The sequence below is a fragment of the Apis laboriosa genome, unplaced genomic scaffold (genome assembly GCF_014066325.1).
Source record: "Apis laboriosa isolate Shangri-la unplaced genomic scaffold, ASM1406632v1 scaffold289_cov146, whole genome shotgun sequence".
In the NCBI taxonomy this organism is placed as follows: domain Eukaryota; kingdom Metazoa; phylum Arthropoda; class Insecta; order Hymenoptera; family Apidae; genus Apis; species Apis laboriosa.
The window spans coordinates 384,036-403,616 of NW_025222686.1; the positions used below are offsets into that span (position 1 = coordinate 384,036).

General features: G+C 23.3%; 3 protein-coding genes across 5 annotated transcripts; 1 reads left to right on the forward strand and 2 right to left on the reverse strand.

Annotated features, from left to right (window-relative positions):
* The first annotated feature begins 1,309 nt into the window (after positions 1 to 1,309).
* LOC122714173 (zinc finger protein 420-like) lies at positions 1,310 to 6,583 on the forward strand. 3 transcript variants are annotated; one of them, XM_043935294.1, is made up of 4 exons: positions 1,310 to 1,753; positions 2,075 to 2,420; positions 2,490 to 3,993; positions 4,079 to 6,582. In XM_043935294.1, exons 1-4 carry the CDS (start codon positions 1,580 to 1,582, stop codon positions 6,063 to 6,065), a joined length of 4,011 nt encoding a protein of 1,336 aa, XP_043791229.1. In that variant the 5' UTR covers positions 1,310 to 1,579; the 3' UTR covers positions 6,066 to 6,582. The 3 variants fall into 3 exon arrangements, with proteins under 3 accessions (XP_043791229.1, XP_043791230.1, XP_043791231.1); XM_043935295.1 differs by having other exon boundaries at positions 4,082 to 6,582; XM_043935296.1 differs by lacking the exon at positions 1,310 to 1,753 and having other exon boundaries at positions 2,291 to 2,420; positions 2,495 to 3,993; positions 4,079 to 6,583.
* A 2,780-nt stretch (positions 6,584 to 9,363) lies between these two features.
* LOC122714155 (transmembrane protein 209) lies at positions 9,364 to 12,109 on the reverse strand. The gene is made up of 8 exons (XM_043935239.1): positions 11,845 to 12,109; positions 11,627 to 11,752; positions 11,241 to 11,542; positions 10,829 to 11,149; positions 10,633 to 10,766; positions 10,198 to 10,524; positions 9,894 to 10,115; positions 9,364 to 9,782 (listed from the first exon to the last, which is right to left on the reverse strand). The coding sequence occupies exons 1-8, from the start codon at positions 11,889 to 11,891 to the stop codon at positions 9,654 to 9,656; spliced, it is 1,608 nt and encodes a 535-aa protein (XP_043791174.1). The 5' UTR covers positions 11,892 to 12,109; the 3' UTR covers positions 9,364 to 9,653.
* Positions 12,110 to 12,848: 739 nt separating this feature from the next.
* On the reverse strand, positions 12,849 to 16,155 carry LOC122714135 (methylcrotonoyl-CoA carboxylase subunit alpha, mitochondrial). Its single transcript, XM_043935202.1, has 10 exons — positions 16,110 to 16,155; positions 15,950 to 16,019; positions 15,494 to 15,878; positions 15,073 to 15,407; positions 14,651 to 14,947; positions 14,160 to 14,372; positions 13,479 to 13,973; positions 13,194 to 13,382; positions 13,002 to 13,118; positions 12,849 to 12,911 (listed from the first exon to the last, which is right to left on the reverse strand). The coding sequence occupies exons 1-9, from the start codon at positions 16,139 to 16,141 to the stop codon at positions 13,008 to 13,010; spliced, it is 2,127 nt and encodes a 708-aa protein (XP_043791137.1). The 5' UTR covers positions 16,142 to 16,155; the 3' UTR covers positions 12,849 to 12,911; positions 13,002 to 13,007.
* Between the last annotated feature and the right edge of the window lie 3,426 nt (positions 16,156 to 19,581).

Consider the following 19,581-nt stretch of genomic DNA (forward strand, 5'->3'; position numbering starts at 1 on the left):
TTATAAATTTTGATATCTAAAAATAATATCTTAATTATCAAAATTCAACGGGTTAAAATTAAAGTTTTATTTGCTAAGTCTCACATTTATATAGAAATGTTGCGAATTATTATCCAAATGAATTTTTATCCAAACCAATAGAAAAATAGAAATGTCAGTACGCGCCAAATTTAAATAAGTTTTCAATTAAAAAATTTCATATGATAATATTATAATTTATAAATATTTATTTAATAAAAAATATATTTTTATAAATATTTGTTTATATATATAATAAACAATATAATAATATTCGATATAATAACATTTTGCTTATATATTTAATTATCGTTATGATATTATTTTTTTCTTTACATTTGAGTTTTATATATATTACTAGATATTATATTATCTATATTATTATAGATGTTATATTGGATTAGATTTTAACTTCTAGCCGTAAAGTGATCGCTCATATAAATACATAATTTTATTTGAATTCGACCAAAAATATAATTCATTTGAATTTCTTTTTAATTTTAATTTAAGAGATTTAAATTTAATTTAAATTTAACATGTGATAATATTTTTATTATCCAAATAAATTCTATAAAAAAATCAAAACACAACTCTATAATAAGTCAAAGAATTTTTTAACTAAAAAATAATTTGAATTTGGCACACAATTTTTAATGTTTTTATCGCTCAATCGGAGTTAAAATTTAACATAACGTCATATAAAAAATCCTAAAAATACAAAAATTTGCATGCAAATAATTTTTGAATCATTGAATTAATAATAAAATCATTGAATTAATAAAATTATAATTTTTGAATTCTATCAAAATCTATAAGTTTTAAAAAATCCAAAAATTAAAGCTCCAAATTAAAGTTCAACATATTTTGTTTTCATTTAATATTTAATTTTTTGTTTTAATTTTTGATTGATTTAAATTCGTGTTTAACATTAACACTAAAAATGTAGTAATAAAATAATATTTTCATCTTTAAAGCTATTACTGTAATGTAAGTTATTTTTTTTTATTTTACTATTAATAAAAAATACGAAAATAAATAGAACATCCAATCTAAATATTCATTAATATTCTATTATATTTCTGATAATAGTCACTTATATGACTAGAAATATTGTAACCAAAATAATAAAGTTTCTCACAATTAGTATATATTTACGATTCTATAATTATCAAAACTAACAAATATTCATTGATCGAAATATCTAAAAAATGATTTAAAATATAATTTGAATTTTTAGAAAACAATATATATATAGCGGAAAATGATATAAAATATTATAATAATATTATAATAATAAATTAATATAAATTATAATATGATAAAAAATATAAAAAGGGAATTTGATGAACTATTACAATAATACATTATTAAAGATGTCAGAAGATACATTAGACAATTCATTTGTAGTTAGTGATTTTGAAGGAGCTATATAATTGAAAATAAAGCTAAACAAAGATAACGATTGGTAGTAATCTGGAGGAAGTAAGAGATCAGGAAATTGTGGACTGCAGGCTGTGAACTGCGGGAAGCAGCACAGACCAGTCAGTCCACTAAACAAAACATGGACGCTGTGGAAATAAATACCTCCGATCCGTCACAAAACGAAGAGGGCACTGTGTCGACGGTGGAAATATGTCGCGTTTGTCTTCTTGGCAATGTAGTAATGCGAGACTTGTTTTTGGAAAGTGAGGTTGCATCCCTATCAGCAAAAGCAATGAGTTTTGCTAATGTTAAGGTTAGACATGTAATGTAGAGGTTATATGATATAGTATAAATCATAAGTTAAAGTATGTAATACGCTCGACTTTAGATGCATAGTTCATCCTCTTATTTTTAAAAGAAAAAATAAATAAAAGAAATATGAAAATTGAAAGATTGTTTACTATTTATAGTTGTCCATTTTGTATTTTAATTTTCTGTCATATTTCTAATATATTTAACATATATATATATATGTCTATGTTATTATTCACATTTTTTTATCGCAATAAGGAATACATCTTGTGTATAATCAATTATTTTAACAAGAATTATTCATATAATTTGAATGTTTTAGATGTTACCCGGGGATGGTTTACCAACGCGTGTATGTTGGATGTGTGCGGATAGACTTGAATCTGCGTACGAGTTTAAATTACAGGTGGAGCAAGCGGACACAGTTCTCAGAGAAAAATTTGTTACTATGAATATGAAAGAAGAGTTATTTTTTAATGAAGTTGAAGTACATTTAGAGGCAGAAGAACAAAATGAAAATATAGAAGAAATGCATGTGGAAAATGATTATCAAAGCGCCGATACACTTACATCAATGTCTAGAGAAGAGAAATCATCGCTTTTGAAGAATCAATTAACTTTGTTACAGACAGAAAAATTAGGTGAACAAGAAGAACAATCTATAACAGGTAAATAAAGATCCAATAAAAGATCAAAATTTTCATTTCTATTATTAACAAATCTTTTATATTTCCCAGAACAGAATTCTAGCACAGTTATAGAGGAAGTAATTGATCAAGCGATTACTACTGAACAATCAACAGAAGATTGCATGAATCATGAAGAAGAAGATATTAAAATTATCACAAACACTCCCAAAAATGAAGAAATATTAAAACATGAAAATAGAGATAGTGATTGTCTTGAAAATATTTCAACAGTGGAACATGATTATATATTACAACAAAAATGTGTATTATCTAATACGAATCAACAAGAACAACTACAAGAACGTCATCATCAACTTATTAATTCTGAGGAATCATTTCAGCGTGAGGATTGTACAGAATATGTAAATTTGTTGGTAAAAGCAGCAAATGCAACAAAACAAGAAAGAGATAATGAAGGAGAAAAATCTGATATTACAAATACAAATATTAAAGCAGAAATAGATTCTCAGAGTCAAAATGAAACTAGAAGAAGCAAACGTAAATTAGTCCGACGAAACATCGAAACAAAACGAGATTCTGATGAAGAAAATTATTTTGAAAATTTGAATTTAACCTCAAGATTAAAAAAATCCTTAGATCAATCGGAAAAAATTTTTTTTCTGTGCTATTTGTGTGACAAAGAGTTCTTATCAAAGAATATATTGAAAGAGCATATGCATTCTCACGAAGAAGTTCGAAAAACATTGTCTTTGAAAAAATTACCAGATACGCCACAAAAGAATATTTACAATCTTGCAAAATCGCCTCCATCAGGTAAAAGATCAAACAAGTGTCCCTATTGTGGCAAACAATATATATATATAATTTCGTTCAGTAAACATTTAAAGAAACATGAAAGAGAGAAAGAAGAGGGAAAAGATGAATCAATGCCTTTAGAAATATCATTTCATGAAGATGAACACAGTTTAGATTTTGATGATTATGAAGATACACGACGATATTCAGATATTGAATATCGAAAAAAAGCCAAACAAAAAAAAGAAAACATTGCTAGGGAAATAGGAAGGGAAAGAATAGAAGAGGAACAAGATCAAAATGTCCATAGAAAGGAAGATGAAAGGAATAAAACTAAAAATGTTAGTAATAGCGATTGTGGAAACAATAATAACAATAACAAAAATAATGATCACGATAACGATGATGACGATGATGACGATGACTATGACAATGATAATCAAATGATAGAGAATCGCAGTATTCGTATAAAAACATTTACATGTGATAAATGCACAGAGAAATTTTATACGAAACGTAGTTTACGAAAACATACAATGTCGCATATTGTTCTTAAGTGCAGTATATGTGAAGAAGAATTCGATTCGCTAGAAAAATTAAGGAATCATCGAACAAAACACGTTATTGAAGGTGTGTTAACTGAACAGGAACTCGAAATGGATACAAAAAATTCGATCAATAATGAAGCAAATAATTATGAGACAATGAATAAAAAAAGTGAAGAAAAGAATTGCGGAATAGAAAATGAATCACTTTTGCCAGAAATTGAAAATAATACTTCAAAAAAAAACGACAGGTAGGTAAGAAATAAGATTTTATAAGTATTGCAAAAGAATCATTTATGAATTTATATCATTCTGACAAAGTATCATGTTATTTAGAAGCATGGAGATTCATCATCATTCTGGAACCAACTATAATTGCAAGATGTGTTATCAACAATTTGCAACAAAGGATCTATTGCAGAAGCATATGGAACAACATGAACGTATAAAAACTTACAAATGTACACAATGTAATAAAACATTTGGTAATGAACTTACATTACGTAATCATCTTATAGCTACAAATCATAAAACTTTCCTTCATGGACAAGAATATGATCCTAATAAACGTATTAAAAGAGTTGCTGCGAAAGCTGCGCAAAAAATTATAGATAAAATTAAAACTGAAGATGGCTTAGAAGATTATGATGAGGAGGAAAATAACGATAGAATAAATCGTGCTCATTCTACAGATAATAACCGGAATAAGCGAGAAATTTTTTCACAAAAGAGACATAATTATAAAAAAGAATTGGAATGTGCAAGTTGTAATAAAAAATGTAATTCAAAGCAATCATTAACAAAACATATGGAACAACATGTGAAAGATGAGCAACAACGAGGTATAAAATTGGAAAAACAAAAGCAATCAATAGAAAAAAAAGAACGACAAAAGGATTGTTCTAATGAAGAGATAGATCATAGTGAAAACAGAGACGATTACGATTCAGATTTCGAAAGTGGTTTAGATTGGCCAATGGATAATCATGAATGCGCAAAATGTAAAAAACGATATAGCACGAAAAAATCATTATTACGTCACCAATTGCTGCATGAAGAACCAAATTTCGAATGTGATATTTGTAATGTCAAATTCTACCGTAAAGACAAATTAAAAGCTCATTATGATAAATGTTCTGAGAAAAATCCCGATCAAGTAAGAAAATGTAATATTTGTGGAGATACTTTTGAAAACAATGAGATTTTGCGAGAACATAGAGCAAAACATGTTACGGAGGGTATTCTTACAGAGGAAGACTTAAGAGATATTGAACCGCGACCTGAGGAGAAAAAACCAGGTGAAAAAATTGGAAGGAAGAGAAGAACCGATATTGTAGGTTTGGAGTGTACAGAATGTAACAAACAATATACATCAAGGAAAGGGCTTTTACGACATATTCAAGTTCATGAAGGAAAAAAGTACTTATGTGATATATGTCCAAAAAAATTTTATAGAAGGGAACATTTAAAGATACATGTAGCGAAACATAATATGATTAAACCATACAAATGTACACGTTGTACAAAGCGTTTCATTAAAGAAGAACAATTAACAAATCATTTATCAAAACATGATCGAACATTTAAAAAAAACAAAGAAACTGATAGCTCAAAAAGATTTCTTTGCGAGATTTGTTCCAAAAGTTTCACACAATCGACAACGTTAATTGCACATCTTAGAGCCCATAATGGCATTAAACCATATGTTTGCGAGGTTTGTTCACGACCGTTTACAACGAACGCCTATTTAAAAATGCATATGAGGACACATACCCAGGAACGACCATATATTTGTCAATATTGTTCACGAGCATTTGCTAGAGCTGATACTCTTGCTAATCATTTAACTTCACATACAGGCGAAGCTAAATATCATTGTAAATACTGTCCAAAGAATTTTCGCCGTCTTAAGTCGCTCAAAGAACACGTTTTTATTCATACTGGTCAAAGACCTTATGCTTGTCCTACCTGTGACCGACGATTTAATAATAATGGAAGTCGTTACGCTCATAGTAAAAGGTGCAAACAAAATTTTGTTCAAAATCAAAATCGTACTCAAGCATTAATCACGCAAGTGCAACCAGCTCAAAATCAACAAAGAGTGCTACAACAGACCACACTTGGACAAGGACAAATAGTAAAGACTCAAAATATTAAAACGATTACTATTACTAGGCAACCTGAACCAGTCACTGCTCAACAAACAGTTATGCAGCATCAAGAGATATTAATGCCTTTAATTCTCCCTCTTACAGTCACTCTTACCGATGTCGGTGAAGAAGTAATTTTGCCAGAAGGAACCAAAATATTTACTACATCATAAATTGATATATAATTCTTTTGCATATTTACTCAATTCTTTTTTTATTTCTATTACAAAAACAAAAATATTTCATAATCGCAAGAAAAAATATAAGGAACAAATTGAAAATGCAGAAATTGAATATGCTATTTTTGACTTTGTATTATATATTGTATATCTCTGTTTATATTTAAATATGAACTGCAGCTGTTGTAAACTATTGGAATTGGATAAAATTGTTTAGAACATAAAAAATGTAAAAATGAAAGAAAAAGAAAGAAAACAAAAAAAGAAAAAAAACAATCAAATGAATACTTTTTTCATGAAAATAATTTGAAGTTTTTTTTTCTGATTAATTCAAATATGTTTCTAAATAACCATTTATTTTATTCTAAGCAATTGTTTTAAAAAAATAATTATTCTATGTCATATATTTCAAATCAGTTCATTTAAATCGTTTCCTGATATGTGTATCTTTTTTTCGGTTATTTCTATTTGGAAAGCAATTATTATTGCGATTTATAAACATATGTATATGCATAAATATACACGTGCATGTATGCACGCAGATATATTGAATAATATATTGTGAAAATATTTTATGAAATTCATTTATAAATTTATATTTTATTTAAAATAATTATTGAACGTTCTATTCAATTTAATGACAATTAATGTTTTCAAATAATACGAACATATATAATATAATCAATAGTAAATTTTTGATTTTATTATAAATATATAATTTTTTAATATTGTTACAATAATAAGTATTAAAAAAAGGAAAAAATTATCATCGTAATTTAATAATTATTAAAGCAACATTTAGTCTTAAAAAATTATAATCTCTTCAAAAATTATAAACTAATGTACAAACAAATTTGCTGCTTTTTATCTGTATATTGAACACGTTATTATCATTTTATTATAATATATAATTATAATGTATATACTGATTAATCTTAAACATAAAGAAACCGTTATCTAAAGAATGTATTATACATTGTACGAAAAGTTCAATATAATTTTTTACAAAATATGAATTTTTAATTACAAGAAAAAAGGAAAAAAAAATTACAAGATTGTATTATTAAATTATGTTAATGGTAATGTTAAAAGTAATTGCATTTCTTGTGTAGCACGATATCGATGGAATGAACATCAATTTTACATACATTTTTTTAGATACAATGCATTTATTTAACCAGATTATTTCAATTTTAAAAATTTCGCGAAAAATTCTTTATGATATTTGTTATGTTATGTGTGCATATGTATATTCAATACAATACATTATATTAAAATTTGTAAAATAAAACAAAAAACTTATAAAAAAGAAATTATATGCTATTACAGTGAATTATGTTTTACTTTCAATGGATGCGGATATATGTGATTTATGATTTATTTGTACATATACTTAAATACTGTGAATAAAATATATTCGTAATATCAATATAATTATAAAATGATTATAATTTTTACTTTAATGATAAATTCTACGATAAATTTTTGTCAAGTGACAAAGGTAAGTATGATATAATATCTGATTTTAATCTACAATTATGTGTAAAATATTCTGTATTATTATTGTATTAGTTCAAATAAAAATTAAATGGTTTCAAAAAGGATATAATATGATGTAATTAACAATGATGTAACTAGTTTTTTGAATAATAGGTATATTTTGTTGTGAGATTTAATGTATAAAATATAAAAAAAAATTGTAAATAAACGAGAACAGCTTCATATATTTCTTATTTTTCATATAATAATAAGTTTATTATTATATAATAAGTTTTACAAAATTCAAATTATACAATTATACATTAAATTTTTGATTAATATAATAAAATTATGATTACATTTGATGGTCAGATGTGTTACAGAAAAGAATGTTACAGAAAAATTTTCACTAAAACCATTCAATTCCTGTTTGAATCCATTTTTTATAATGTTATAAATAATTTATATTTATAAATTGAATATTTTATACATATAGAATGTGTGCGTATATATATATATATATATAATTATAATAAAATCTAGTTCTAATAATATCCAGATAAAACTATAATTATAGCAAACATAACTCGAAATAAGTTATTTAGACAAATTATATTGTTTATTTTATACTAAACAAAAACATATATTAACGAAAAATATATAAAGTATTAATATATTCATGAAATATTTTTAGAAAATTGATTCTAGATTTTAAAAAAAATATAAAAATTAAAAGTTAATATAAAAAAATTTTAATTAAAACTTTTATTTATTAATGAGTTTTCCAAAATTTTCGAAATGAGCAATTAAATGAAATGATAGAATGAAATGATTCTATCTCTATTACTGTCTCGCTCAATTTTCATCTCGCTAATGCAAACTTCAAAATTCAATTCATTTTTGTACATCATTTTTTGTATTTATTTTTATCCTTTTTGATTTTTCAAAATTATATTAATACTCTGTACATTTATTTTAATTAGTAAATTATGAAAATATAAAAAATATTTTTTGAAAAATTGTTTATTTCTGAGAAATCTAGTATGAACATAAGCGGAACATAAGAATCATATAATAATCAAAAAAACAAAATTATGCTGTATTTATATCATTGAATAAAGGTTAGATAAGAATACAATTATTGACGTATACATTTTAATATAGTCTATTTTTTTGACATAATTCAAAGTTTCAAAAATATTAATGTGTCTAAAATCAATAAATATTTAAGACTTTGATTGGATTAAATGCAAATTTTTATTATTGCATTATTGCTCCGAAATAATACAAAAAATCTATAGTAATTCTAAAGTAATTCTAAAAAAACTCCACAAATAAAAATTGATATAAGAAATTCTATTAAAGTTCTTTTTTTAAATTATAAATTATTTCATTTTGTATTAAATAAAATAAAATGAAAAGAATATAACATAAATAAAATTTTTTGCATATCAATTTTATATTTAGAAATTATTTCTTAAATTTTTCATCTAGTTTTATAACAAACATCTGTATACATGAAATTTTTTTTTAATTTACAAAATATTAATATATTCACGGAACTTCTTTAGAGAATTGATTCTAAAAATCAAACAAATAAAAAGTTATACAAAAATAACTTCTTTGTTAGCTTACACAATTGTAAGCAATTTAAGTTTACATTAATTGAATCAAGATGAAGATATATCATCTATCTCATTATCTCTATCTAACACAAATTTCAATTGTTTATAATTTAATAATAAATAATATTTACACCAAATAATACTTTTGAAGCGGCTTTTGATTTTTTTTATGTTTAATATTATATTTAATTTATATTTTAATATATAAACTTTTGTGTTTGTTTTGATTTGCAAAATTGAAGTTTCAAATCTTAAAGATGTTTCACGAATATAATAACATTTTGTATATTTTAATTAAGATAAATATAAAAAAAAAGTACAAAAAACACTGAATATAATTTCACACATGAAGAATACATATCAAGAAACAAATCATTAATAAATCATTAATAAAAATGCAAGTGAAAAAAAAATAAATATTACATCATCAAATATTTATTATATATATGATATTGTTATTTGCTAAAATATCAAATATTCAATTATCGATTACCCATAAAACGTTTATACCTGATGTACCTAAATTTACACGACCTAACATACCATGATCTCTTGTTTTAACGATGTATAAAAATAATAGAAATGTATGAAATAAATTGTTCCTACCCTAAAAATGAAAAAAAAATAATTAATATCAATTTACAATATCATATTTAATTTAATATTAAAATAAAAATAAAAGAAAATAATGATAATAAATTTAATAAAATTTATTTACACGTTGTATTTCTTCATAATCGCTAGGTGATGAATCTCCAGAATGTGCCAAATTATAATGTGGTGGATTTATAGATTGACATACTACGATAGGTCCCTTACTACGTGGTAAAGCCATTCCTGACCTAGCCATATATCTTGATGTAAATGGTCGTGCATCAGGTTGATCTAAAGGAGCTTCTAATTGCGTATCCATATATGTCGAAACTAAGTGCATAATTATCTAAAAAAATAATAAAAGTATATATTGTATTGATTTTAATTATTTGTCTAAATGTTATTTTATAACTTTTAAAAGAATTTACCACAGAATCAGTTGGTAAACTAGAATCCCATTCTTTGCCATTATGAGATCCTCCACCATTCCATTTAAATTCGCTCATTGATCCTCCTTTAGCAAGAATTTTAATTCTCTTAATTAAGTATTCTTGATTATTAGACAATTCTAAAAAAGGTACTAAAGTTGGTAAAGTAGGAATAGCAGATACTAAGAATGGTGCTTGTGCAAGTTTTCTCAATCTATGTAATCCCACATATCCTGGTTGAGAATCACTCAAACCATGACGAACTAATGCTAAACAAACATTATCAATTTCAGTTGCTACTCGTTCAATAACTGTTTTGCTAATCCACTGCAACAATTGATATTGATTTATATTTTTTATATATTATAAATATTCTGTTATATATTTTTTGTTATAATGTAAATCATGTTGAAATGTATTCAATATCTAATTTACCATGCGAAGATTGGCTGTCCATTCATTTACTTTAATTGAATCAATTCTATATTTCCTCCAAACATTTGATGCACCAAATATACCTCTAGGTGAATTTCCTTCTTCAGCACCTGGACTAACTGACTTTGATTTATCTATGAAAAAAAAAAGTAATATAATTTTTGTTTTTAAAGAAAAAAATTATCCATAATCTTACCTATAATTGGTGCCATTTGGTATGCACATCTTCTCAATAATGGAGAAACTTCTCCAGGACTTCTAATTGCTGGATGCGACCAAAATGAACTAAGTAAATTAGAAGGTTGATCAATGTCTGTAGATAGAACATTTTTTTTTTGGCGTGCTTTTTCCAAGTAATTTTTTAATTCCTTCTCATTTTGAATTAAATCCTCATTAGTTAAATTTCCATTTGTTGAAATATTTAAAGGCTTATTAAAAGATCCATTAGGACTAGAAGCTGATCTTTGAGATGTAGGACTATCATATTTAAAAAATTTATTTGATGATGAAAAATCCTCTTGAACATAAAATATATATATATATATATATATATATATTTCATAGAAATTTTATAGATAATATTAGAATGAAAAAAAAATATTTCATACTAGATTCACTTAATCCTGTAGAACTAAGTGGGACCATTCTTTTGTTAAAACTTATACATAATAAATTTAATGGAATTATTGGTTCAGATATTTTTTGAGATAATGGTAATTCATTCTTAAAAAAAGGATCATTTTCTGATACACCCAATAGTCGTCTTTGTTTAGGACTCAATAAAATTGGTTGTAGAAAAAAGTTTGACCATGCATATCTTGTGATATGATATAGAGCATTTAATGCAAATATTGAGGCCAAACACCATTCAGCCCAACAAAATGGTTTATATGCTGCACCTCCATATAATCTGAGAAAATAATATATTAATTTTATATATTTTTATATTGATAGAATGAATGATTGGAATATAAAAAAAATATTAATTGTTTACATATCAAAAACGAGAATTCCAAGTAAAGAACTATTGACAAAAAACCATGTAATACTGTTTCTTGCTTTATTTTGTGCTTGTTTTATATTAAGAGTTTGTTCAACTTGAGGTTTGGCACTCAGAATTCTATAAATTAAATTATTTAAAGTGACATATGAAACATATAATAATTAATTTTCTAACCTCAATTATTTTCTATATTTCATATATTATATTACCTCGCATTAGGAGAAATACATCGCATAGGAGATTGAAAATTACTCATTTTTCTTACTATTTTTCTTTCTTTTTTTTTCTGTTTTATTAATTTATTTAAAAAATCATCTCAAAATCGCTCTGCCATTTTTAATCATATATCTCTTCATAGTACGTTTGGCGCACTTTTCATAATAATGAAATGGAATGAAATATATATATAATATTATAAATATTATATAATATTATAAATATATATATAAATGAAATGAAATATATATTTTCAACTAATATAATATTTTAGCAATTAAATTGTATTAATTATATGTGTATACAGAATATACAGAATATTAATATATTCATATATTATATTTTTGGATATTTTTGAAAGATTGATTCTAAACCCAAACAAACACAAAAGTTAGTATTCAAAAATTTTGATTAAAGCTCATTTATTAAATTATAAACAATTAAAGATTACATGAAGCAAGATAAAATGTTTTATCTTTATTACATTACGACTTTGTTCTATTTCCTTCATCTAATACAAACTTACATTACCTATAATTTAATAAATAAATTCTAGTCGATATTTTTGAATTTTCTCTCTCTAGAATATATTAATGTCTTATGAATATATTAAAATCATATATATCGTATATGATTAGCTTATTAAAAAATTTATATAAAAAATTGCATATTATAAATGTACTTAATATTGTCATAAACAATTTTTTTTTTAAATAATATTCATTAAACGATTCTGATAAAATTTTTTATTCCAAACATGAATTTAAAAGAAATGCTTTATTTCTCTCAGTTTTTGTAACATGAGATTTTGTACAAATACATAATTTTATCTATAAATAAGATGAAAATTATGAAAATTAAAAATAATAAAACATCTAATTTAATTTTGAATAATGTGCAAACATTTAATTGGAAATAACTACATTATATTTCATACTATTATTTAATTAAAAAAAAATCAATGCATAAGTTTTTGATAATTTTTTTTATGAAAGGTTTTTAGTTTTATTTTTTCAAAAAGTTATTTATTTAATATAAATTTTTTATATATTATTAATTTCTGAAAATAAAATTACTTGATTAATTATGAATTTGGAAAAAAAAAGTGAAATTATAATTAATTAAGATAGATACAAATATTAATATATACATTAGTTTAAGATATAGATTCAGTTAGTTTAATAAGAAGTTTATCTTTCGGCACATTATCACCTATTGAACATAATATACTTTCAACAATTCCATTTGTGGATGCTCTGACAATATGCTGTAATAAAATTAACTTTTAACATAAATAAAAATATTTAAAATTATAATGATATTGAAATTAGTATAAACATACTTCCATCTTCATGGCATTAATCACAAGTAAAGCGTCTCCAATTTTTACAGTATCTCCTTTTTCAACACATAACTTTTCTATAAAACCTGGTATAGGACTTAAAGCTCCGTATGGATTTAACTCAATCTGATTATTTGTGATATTGTGGAGAAATTTTGTAGGAGATATATTAAATTGCCATTCACGATCCTATAAATTGAAATTGAAATAAATAACTTCTTGAGTGATTTTTTAATTAAATCATTTGATTTAATTAAAAACATATTAGAAAGAAAAAATATTAGCTTTGGTGAATAAATGTAATTTGTCATGAATTTTGATTATTCTTGTTTTGGTAATTGTTTCATCAATTTCGGTACATAATTCCAATGAATTTTCTTTCTCTTTTAATAAGCCAGTTATTCTTTTCCAAGGACCAATTTGATTGATTCTCATAGAATAAATCTCAGGTTGAATGTATTTTACTTCAACTTTAATATCATCATCGTAAACTTTAAAACAAAAAGTTCGCATTAAAGTATGATTTAATCTTAAACCAATTTCAGTTGCAAAAGGACTGAAAGGATCAAGAGTTGTAAAAGATGATTGTAAAGAATGCCTATCTTCATAAAGTATTAAGGCAAGAGCAGCCTGAGCTGCAATATGACTTGGTATTTGTAATTTTCGAAATAATTTTTGATAATGTTCTTCTATGAAGCCCGTATGTACTTCCCCTTGCCGAAAATTCGAATGAGAACATAAATCTTTAATAAATTCTATATTAGTGTCGATTCCTGCTATCTAAAAATATATACAAAAATTATTGTGAATAAATTAAATATTATAAATTTTTAAATTAATTGCATACATGCATATGCTTATGTGTATATAAATGTATTATATGTATATATATATTTGTTTTTTAATATCAATAAAAATATATATATAAAATATAATCATGTGTTATCTAATTGAAATTTTACTTACATTAAAATTATTTAACTTTGATTTAAGTATATTTAAAGCTTCTTCTCTATCTCTTCCCCAAACAATCAATTTTGCAATTAATGGATCATAATGCACAGATATTTGATCTTTCTCACGAACTCCAATTTCTACTCTAATTGTTTTATTCCTAATATCCGGAATTCTCATATAAGATAATTTTCCTGCTCCTGGTAGAAAATTCTTTCTTGGATTCTGTAATTTATAATATTTATATATTATATTATTATATTTATATATTATATATTATATATTATATGTATGTTATATTTATATATTTATAATCAATTATAAAAAATAATTAAAAATGATAAGATTCAATAAATTGTTATAAGATTTAATAAATTGTTTACAGAATTAATTAGCTAGGAAAAAAGTTAACTATTTTATTTCGAAGAAACATAAGGTATACATTTTATATAAAAATATTTTGTAAATGTTTTGTTTGCTTTTAAAAAAAATAATGTGATTACCTCAGCATAAATTCTTGCTTCAAAAGCATGTCCTTTAAAATTAATTTGTGCTTGTTTTAATGGAAGTTCTTCTCCTGCTGCTATTCGCAATTGCCATTCAACTAAATCCAATCCTGTAATTAATTCTGTAATAGGATGTTCTACTTGAAGACGTGTATTCATTTCCATGAAATAAAAATTATTTGTATTACAATCCATTATAAATTCAACAGTGCCGGCGCCAATATATCCCACGGTTTTTGCTACTTGAACTGCTGTTGTGCCTAAATCTGATCTTAAATTTTCTGAAATTCCAGGCTAGATCATAAAATTTTTTATATAATTTTTATACTTAATTTTATAGTTTTTAAATTAAATCATTATAATATTGTTATATATTTATTAAAGTTAATATTGTTAAAATTAAAAATTTAAATACATACTGCAGGTGCTTCTTCAATAATTTTTTGATATCTTCTTTGAATAGAACAATCTCTTTCAAACAAATGAACAATATTTCCATGTTTATCTGCAAAAACTTGTATTTCAATATGTCTTGGATTATTGATGTATTGTTCAAGTAAAATGGCTGAATCATTAAATGCGTTTTCACATTCAGTCTTTGCACATTCTAAAGCTTCAATAAACTCTGATTCTTTCAAAGCTATTCTCATTCCTTTGCCTCCTCCACCACATATAGCCTTTATCATTAAAGGAAAACCTATCTTTTTTGCTTTCAGTAATAAGATTTCATTAGATTGGTCTTTTCCATGATATCCTAATTTTATTAATAATATAATATTTTATTTAATATATATATAAAATTGTATATTATATAAGCTTATACATTAACATTAATTATACCTGCTATAACAGGAATTCCAGCTTTTGTCATTATATTCTTTGAAGTACTTTTAATTCCCATATTTTTAATTGCATTTGCTGGAGGACCAATAAATATAATATTTTCTTTCTGACAAAATTCTGCAAATTCTGCATTTTCTGAAAGAAATCCATATCCAGGATGAATTGCTTGACATTTTGATTTCTTTGCTATAGATATAATTTTGTCCTGTCTTAAATAACTTTGATTCGGAGGAGCAGGACCAATATAATATGCTTCATCTGCTTGTTCAACATGTAAAGAATCTTTATCCACATCACTATATACTGCTACAGTTTGGATTCCTAATTTTTTAGCAGTTTTTATTACACGACATGCAATCTCTCCTCTATTTGCAATTAAAATCTATAATATGATAGAGAATTTTACAAATTAAGTTAATTTTCAAAATTATGAATTAAAATATTAGTTTCTACTTTGTTGAATCTGCCAGTTGTGATCTTCGAAGTATGTAAATTATTTATATGTGAAATTATTCTACTGCATCTATTAATAACAATATATAATTAATTAATTTTATGCAAACAAATATTAAATGTTAATCTTATATATGAGATCTTTTTATAATTTACTTACTGTAAAATTGACATTTTTTCTATTACATACATGATTCACATATAATAAAAACGATAGCAATATATCATAATAATATATAATAATATAGATTTTAGAAATTTAGATATAAATTTTAAGATTTTAAATTTTTAAATTTCCAGCAGTTTCTATATATGCAATATCAATAATTTCTAACCTTTATAAAAAGATTACACACACACACACGCGCGCGCACGCACGTACGCAAGTATATTATATTATCATATAGATAGATAAATATAATAAATCATAAAAATATTTAGATATTAGTTAAACTTTGACTTCTATATCATATCTAAGAAAATAATATATATAAAATAAAACAATAACAAATATATATATTGTATATACATATCTTATATAATACATACGTATTGTACATATAAATGTCAAATAAAAAATTCTGATTTAATATAAGTCATTATTTAAATATTAAAAAAATATGGAAAAAGAGTAAATTTTCATAAAAATATTCAAATATTTAACAAATTTAATATAAAAGAGCTAATTAACAATTTTTTTGATATTTTTGATATTTTTTTATGCATTTTATAATATATTTAATAAAAATTATTTTTTGTTGAAAAATATTAACATTGTATTTTATTTCTCTGTTATTTATTATTACTTTTTATTGATTTAATGGTTTAATTTATTATGTAAAAATTATTTTTTTTTTACAAAAAAAAAAAAATGAAATTTTTGATTGCCTAAAGTATAAAATTACTTTAATCATTTCCTAACTTTTATTAATTATAGATTATAACTCATGAGGAATCGAATTCGCAATCTTTGCATATTAGCACAACACTGACTTTTTTTTTTTAGTAATATATTTAATTAAAAAAATATGTATTACATTGATTGTATGTATATATGTATATATATAAAAGAAACAATTATCAAAAGACTCTTATAATTATCTGAATAGTAGATTCAGTTCGTCAAGATTTCTTCTAGTCTCACTGGCGTTAGTATGTGGAATATATTATGTATAAGTGTACAATGAATATATTTATCGATATTACTAATGATATGTTATGAGAAAGAAAAAATAAAAAATTATAAAAAATTTATACCTTATATTTTGTATAAAAAAACTCTATGTTGATGAGATATGAATTGAAGATAATGAATTTATGAAATGCGTAATGATTGGTGATGATGAATAAAATAGTAAAAAATAATATTTATTTTATTTAATAATATTTTATAATATTATTTTTATTTAATTTTAGAACATGTGATATTAATGATTTATTTTGTTATTCTTTTTGTTGTTTGTACAACTTAATGTCACTTTATATTAGAATTGACATTTATAGTTTATTTTTAAATGTTTGTTTATTTATGCGAATTTTTTTTTGTTTATTTATGATTGTCGTATGTTTTTTTATTTCTTTTTTTTCTCATTTTTTTTATATTTAATATTTTTATATTATTAAATTTTTTATATTTAATAATTTTATATTAATATTTTTATATTTTTATTTTCCAATAAGGATTGTCTTATTGAATCACAGAATGCTTTATTAAATTTCTTATAATTGATGTAATTCTTGAATGAAAAAGTTTCATTGTAGACATGATTATTTTTATGTGATCATTTAATATTTTAGTTATGTTTGATATTGATCTTTTTTCGATGTCTTAATCAATAATAGAAACAGGAATTATCTTTTTATTATATTATATTAAAATTAATAGTATAAATGTTTGAATTTATGGATACCTCTGTACTAGAGTTTGAAAATTTTTAATCTATTATTGCTTACTTTTTTACTTCTTTGTTTGGACTGGAATTAATATTAATATTAATATTAATTCATATTAATTTGCTAAATAATTCCTGGTGAGTTGTATTATGAAATTTATATTATACATAATTATACATATATTATACAATTATTTATACATAATTGAGGCTGCAAAAGAATAACTATTATTAATCCTTCTTCTCTAGTTGCTATGTTGAGATTATGTAGTTTGAGATGCTGAAATCTTTCAAAAATTCGTAATTTTTAATTTTTCTATTTGTTCTGCACTTGTGTTCCATTAGCAATTATTAGAATTAGTTACTGATAAATCATCTGATAGTATATGATTTTGAATAGATATTTTTTATAAAAAATAGCATTGTTTTGTTTTTATAATAGTTTTTAATTGAATTTTTATGTAAGAATCCAGTCTAGCTAAGTAATCAAGATAGATTTTTAAATATTATTTAATTATTTTATTTGTGCAAGACTTCAGATTATTTATTTCAGAATTTTTATTTGGAATGATGTAGCTTCAGCTTTTTTGTTCAATCAAGAGGTGATTAGTGATTCTAAGTAAAATTCTAAATAGAATTGATTTGCATTTTTCTGAATTTATTTTAAGATTCTATTTAGAAGAATATTGTGAACTTGTGTGCTGTAATGTGATGTGTGCTTAAGTCTATTTTCAACTGCAAAGATTATTAGATCATTTGCAAAAATTATTGAATAATATTAATGAATTGATTCCTCTTCTCCTTCTTTTATTTCAAATTTAAGTATGGAATTGAGATTTTCATTAGTGTTTATAAATTTCTTATTGAATTATATCTCAGATTATACGATATATAGGATATATAGGATTAATTAGATGTAATTGGAATGCTTTTTTTGTAGATTAACTCATTTAGCTATATTGAATGGAAAACTTTTTCAATGTCAAGGAAAACTTCTTACTATTTTGTTAGAATATAGTTTCTTATTGATGTTGTTATTTTAAATATTGCATTAAATATGAAATATTGATATCTCCTGAAACTAAATTGGTTATCTGGAATGATTTTGTTATGTTTTATGTAGTGATTTAGTGTATTATTGATTATAACTTAATATATTTTATTAATATTGTTAGTAAGAGTTATTGGACAATAGTTGGCTCATTCAATTGTATTGGATTCTTTATTTTTTTTGGAATGATTTTTGCACATTTTCATGCTTTCAGAAAATAACAATGGTTGGTGCGTTGTTGAAAGTAATAGTTATTTTCTGAAAAATGCTTGAATGTTATTGCATGTTGTTGATTCCTAATGATATTTTGTTTTGGAAGGATTTGAATATCTGTTTTACTAATTAATAAACTAAAATAATCATCTTTTGTAATTTGGGCTAGCTTAGTTACTGTATTATCCTTGGTGGTATAATTAAAATATTTTTGGTAGTTTTAATTCCATCAGTATTGATTTCTATTGCCATCTATTATTTTAGTCTTATTTTTATTGTCGTATCGTTAATTGAGTTAATTCAACTTGAATTGTATGTCATTGATTTCAATTTTATTGTTAGAATGTGAGAATGTTCTAATAAAATTAAATTGATTTTGTAAAATAAAAATAAGTTTTGATCTATTATCAATATAGATTTTTTTTTCTTTTTATCTTGTTGATAAAAACAAGATTTTTTTATTAAGATAATCTTTA

Bases quoted from the DNA above. Each gene is read 5' to 3' on its own strand.
- LOC122714173 (XM_043935294.1), top strand. From the start codon at position 1,580: ATGGACGCTGTGGAAATAAATACCTCCGATCCGTCACAAAACGAAGAG. The intron at 2,421-2,489 runs GTAAATAAAGAT...TATATTTCCCAG, and splicing joins AGAAGAACAATCTATAACAG to AACAGAATTCTAGCACAGTT. The intron at 3,994-4,078 runs GTAGGTAAGAAA...CATGTTATTTAG, and splicing joins ACTTCAAAAAAAAACGACAG to AAGCATGGAGATTCATCATC.
- LOC122714155 (XM_043935239.1), bottom strand. From the start codon at position 11,891: ATGAGTAATTTTCAATCTCCTATGCGATGTATTTCTCCTAATGCGAG. The intron at 10,525-10,632 runs GTAAATTAGATA...CAATTGTTGCAG, and splicing joins GGACAGCCAATCTTCGCATG to TGGATTAGCAAAACAGTTAT. The intron at 9,783-9,893 runs GTAAATAAATTT...TTTCATTTTTAG, and splicing joins ATTATGAAGAAATACAACGT to GGTAGGAACAATTTATTTCA.
- LOC122714135 (XM_043935202.1), bottom strand. From the start codon at position 16,141: ATGTATGTAATAGAAAAAATGTCAATTTTACA. The intron at 16,020-16,109 runs GTAAGTAAATTA...TGTTATTAATAG, and splicing joins GAAAAAATGTCAATTTTACA to ATGCAGTAGAATAATTTCAC. The intron at 14,948-15,072 runs GTATGTATTTAA...TTTATGATCTAG, and splicing joins TTATTGAAGAAGCACCTGCA to CCTGGAATTTCAGAAAATTT.